Source organism: Eurytemora carolleeae, unplaced genomic scaffold (assembly GCF_000591075.1).
Source record: "Eurytemora carolleeae unplaced genomic scaffold, Eaff_2.0 scaffold210, whole genome shotgun sequence".
Classification (NCBI taxonomy): Eukaryota; Metazoa; Arthropoda; class Copepoda; order Calanoida; family Temoridae; genus Eurytemora; species Eurytemora carolleeae.
In genome coordinates this window covers 348,504-352,698 of record NW_019396102.1, presented here as the reverse complement: position 1 = coordinate 352,698, position 4,195 = coordinate 348,504, and the positions used below count along the sequence as shown (strand labels likewise).

Sequence of the window (4,195 nt, the reverse complement as noted above, 5' to 3'; positions counted from 1 at the left end):
ATTTGTGGCTTTTTTTTAAATTGGGGGCAATGGGGGCAAATGTGTTAGTGGAATTTGAAAATATTTTTTTAATTGGGGGCATTTTTTTTTAAATTGGGGGCATTTTTTTACGTTGGGGGCAAAAAATATTTTGGGATCGAGAAAATCAGCTTTTTTGGGAATTATATGGACCCCTAGCGTTGTGAGCTTCTTCTTAATTTTTTTGTTGTCTCTACATTATGATCTTTAATAAATTTATGAACTTATATGCAGGCAAGATATTTTACAACAAATTCTCATATGTCACACATGTCACATAAGTCACACGCTTAAATGATGGTTTGAGATTCTATATTTTGAAATCTTTAAGTTTTGATAAATTAATGCTAAATCTCAATTAATTGCAATTTTGTCAAAGGTGACATTGCACCCCTTATTAAAAGGGAGGGGGGGTACCTGTCATCTTGAACCCCCCCCCCCCCTAGCTATGTGCTTTGTTGGATGGGGGAGGGGTCGACTCAATTGTTTTCAATTTCAAAATCTTTCAGATTATATAAAAATATATATTAAAACAAAAATGTCCAGAATTAGAAATTCAAATCACTAAATAGTGTCAAATATATTAACACGAGCGCTAATGAATAATAAAAATTATTGTTATTGTGAATTATTTTAGTAAAACCACTGTAATTCATAAATTTTGAGAAAAAGCCCAACGTGATATTTGGTCGAAGTCACTATAAATAAACCCGCTGTGGACAGCTGATACTGCAGAAATATTGTGCGCAACATGTAATGATAACCCCGTAAATAACCAGGTCGATTGATTGAAAATCTTAATTTATGCACGTAGATGACGTAAATACAACTGAATGGTTAGTAACTCTCAGCCAAGCTCAAGGAGCGGGCGGACCGCGCCAACAATGTATCCTATAGTTGATCATGGTTTTAACATATATTTAGTTACAAAATCAATAACGATCTTAATCATGAAAAGAGAGAACGAAGACGACAACCATAAACTACATCGATGTGCACCCAGTTTGTATAGGAATATTTTCAGTCTTATTTTAATCTCTCATTCATGCAGAATCCGTTAAAAATAGCACCAGAGACTTTATGTACTTAAATATTAAAATTATGTATAGAAGTAATTACGAAAATCTACATTTAATCGGTTCTAAATTTAAATCTTAATCTACATAAAATAGTTACAGGGTGTCCCACGAAACATGACAGTTGGTAAATAGTTATGAAAGTCGTATTTCATATACTTTATTAGATATTAAAGGATTTTTGCAGTTTATTTCGTTAAAAAAAATCTTTTTTTGAAACATATTTTACTTTGAAACCAATTTTACTGTACATGATTCCCATATACAATTTGTATTGTTGTCTAATTGATATCAAACAACTTAACAAATTATGGAAGAAGACATTATAAACTATTCAACAACTGTCATGTTTCATGGGACACACTGTGCCTTAAAACGATATTGCTGATATCTTCGTTTTTTGTTGATCTGTAAATTAAGGGTCTTATAGATTAACGATATCAAGATTTCCGTTGATAATTAACAATCATTTATTTTAGAAACCTATTGGAGGAACATATACTTGTATTGCAGAGAATATTGTTGGTAAACAACAATCCTCAGAACAAATAGAAGGTAATTAGTAACCACAGATAAGTAGAAATAATTAAACAAAAAATGAAGAAAAAAAATAATATATTTATGTTTCTACAATCCTACTCAACTGTGATACATGTAACTTTTTGGTAATTTTTGTCAAAAATATGAATAAGAAATTTTTCTCTTGTTTCTTGTATTGAATCCTATTTTCTTATCTTCTTACATTTTCTGTTTTACTTTTAATTTTCTGATATTTTTCTATATTTCATAGTTTTAATTTTTGGATTAAATCTTGGTGAAATCTCAACTTTAATTCGATTGTTTTCATTTCTTGGTTTAGTTTCGATTCTTTGCTTGGATTCTTGCTTTAGTCCAGATTTTATATTTTGTATTGTTGGCTTAATTTAACATTTTGGTTTTTGGTTTTTGATTTTTTGATTTTATGGTTTACTTCCGATTTAAAGGTTTTTGTTCTTGGTTTGATTCCGATTTCAAGGTTTTGTTCTTGGTTTGATTCCGATTTAAAGTTTGGTGTTTGGATTAGTTCCGGTACTCGGGTCCGATCTGGGTTTAGTTCCGATTTTTGAGTTTTGTACCAATTTTTGGATTCGATTCTTAGTTTAGTTAAGATTTTTGTTTGTTTTATTCTTTTAAACTTTGTTTCACGGAGATTGTGATTTTTGTGAAGATTTTTATTTTTAAATCTTGGTTATCCCAATTTTAGTTTAGTTTTCACGAGATTTTCTATTTACAGAAAATTCAAAATTCAATTTTCAATCATTTTACATTTTACAAATTTTTAAAGTGATATATTTAGAAAACAATAGAGCAGAGGAGATACAGGATATACTGTCCAGGCATGATTCAAACCTAAAGCAAGGTAAAAATTTATGAATTTATCCATTTACAGTGTTAAAGTAATCCTTTTTTTCATGAAATATCATATTTCTGAACAAAGGTTTCATAATGACAAAATTTATTGTTGAGGGGGGAGAGGGGTCTCTTTAGTAAGTTTATGTAACCCTTTGTATAAATATGCTTTAAATCTTTAAAATATATTGTTTTAGATTTTGAGGAAACTGCTGAACAGATTTCTTCAGCATCAAGTCATATCAATCTTCCTATTCATATTGGCAAATCCATTCTTTCGATAATCTTCTTCTTCTCTCCACTCTTCTAGTTCTTCTGCTTCTTCTTCTTCTTTTTCGTCTTCTTCTTCTTCTTCTTCTTTTTCTTCTTCTTCTTCTTCTTCTTCTTCTTCTTCTTCTTCTTCTTCTTCTTCTTCTTCTTCTTCTTCTTCTTCTTCTTCTTTTTCTTCTTCTTCTTCTTCTTCTTCTTCTTCTTCTTCTTCTTCTTCTTCTTTTTTTCTGTAGACTCATTTAAATCTTCTATCTGATTTTTTTCCTTTTATCTTAGCTATAACTTATAAGTTCAGCGAGCGCTAACATACTTTATGAATAAAGTTTGCCTAAAGCATCCTAACCTATAAACACACGTATCCTAATTTTTAATAATTTCTAAACAATTAATTTTCATAGAAGAATGTGATAATTGAAGTTTTATAAATATTGTAATATTTTAATATCATTCACAAATACATTGAAACACTGAAAATAATGATTTAATGTTTAGGTATTGTCGATGAATGTTAATATTCTGTTTATTATAATTCATAATGCTGTCTCAAATGTAGTTTGGGTCATTAAGGGTCCAGTAACTTTTAAGGAATGGGATCTGTATTATCTTATCGGTTTTTGTATCATCAAAAACTTAATTTTGAAAGATATTTGGATATTCCTGAAAATTACTATTCAGAGTGTTCTATGCTTGCGAAAGTAATGTATCTACTTAATAATGTAACTAAGAAGTTACTAACTAGGACTGTCTGTGTAATCTTCCATTTATGATTCACAACGGTTCTCTTCAACCTTTGTCTGATCATTATAGATGAATGAAACATTTTTAATCTTGCTAAAAATACTCATTATTTTTTTATTACGGTTTCTCTGTAAAAGTAACTTGCGCATTTATGCTGCAAAGAAAATTAAGGAATTTAAGGCAATAGAGAAGAATAGAGAAACGGTGATATCTTCCTCGATGATTTAATAGGTATCGTTGTGAATCAGACATGCTCCTCTTAAAATGGAATCACTCCTCAAAAAATAATAATAAATAAATAAATAAATTTAAGGCCCAATATCTTAAATCATCAAACTTCAAGTCTAAGAATCTGCTTCTTTTTTTTTGGGGGGGGGGATATTCTTTATTGTGCTCAATTCAATGGGGGCAAATCGGAGAACGCTAAAAAATTATCTTTTTCACATTTCTTTAAAATATCCCCTCCATCTTATCACAAAAAAAAACCTATTTTAGTGCATAAGAGAAAGTACAATTTCTAGATCATATCATTTAAAAAGAATTACAGACCTCGGAGAAATATTAAGTTATACTCCCCCCATAACAGTTGCTACAGCTGTCAGTCTCCTGTTGTCTCAGCTGTCGGCCTCCAAGCTGTCACGGAGGTCAGATTTATTGCTGCCATTATGACAGCTGACAGGGCTGTAAATAACAGCTGAAGTAAA

The 4,195-nt window shown here is 30.1% G+C and overlaps 1 protein-coding gene across 1 annotated transcript in view; it reads left to right on the top strand.

Moving 5' to 3' along the window:
* Window positions 1-2,830, top strand: part of LOC111695002 (lachesin) — a 19,399-nt gene extending 16,569 nt beyond the window's left edge. The window contains exons 15-17 of the mRNA XM_023464130.1: window positions 1,574-1,649; window positions 2,431-2,493; window positions 2,681-2,830. Coding sequence (XP_023319898.1) covers window positions 1,574-1,649; window positions 2,431-2,493; window positions 2,681-2,793 — 252 coding nt within the window. The 3' untranslated portion in view covers window positions 2,794-2,830. The remainder of the gene's footprint in view (window positions 1-1,573; window positions 1,650-2,430; window positions 2,494-2,680) is intronic.
* The last annotated feature ends 1,365 nt before the right edge of the window (window positions 2,831-4,195 follow it).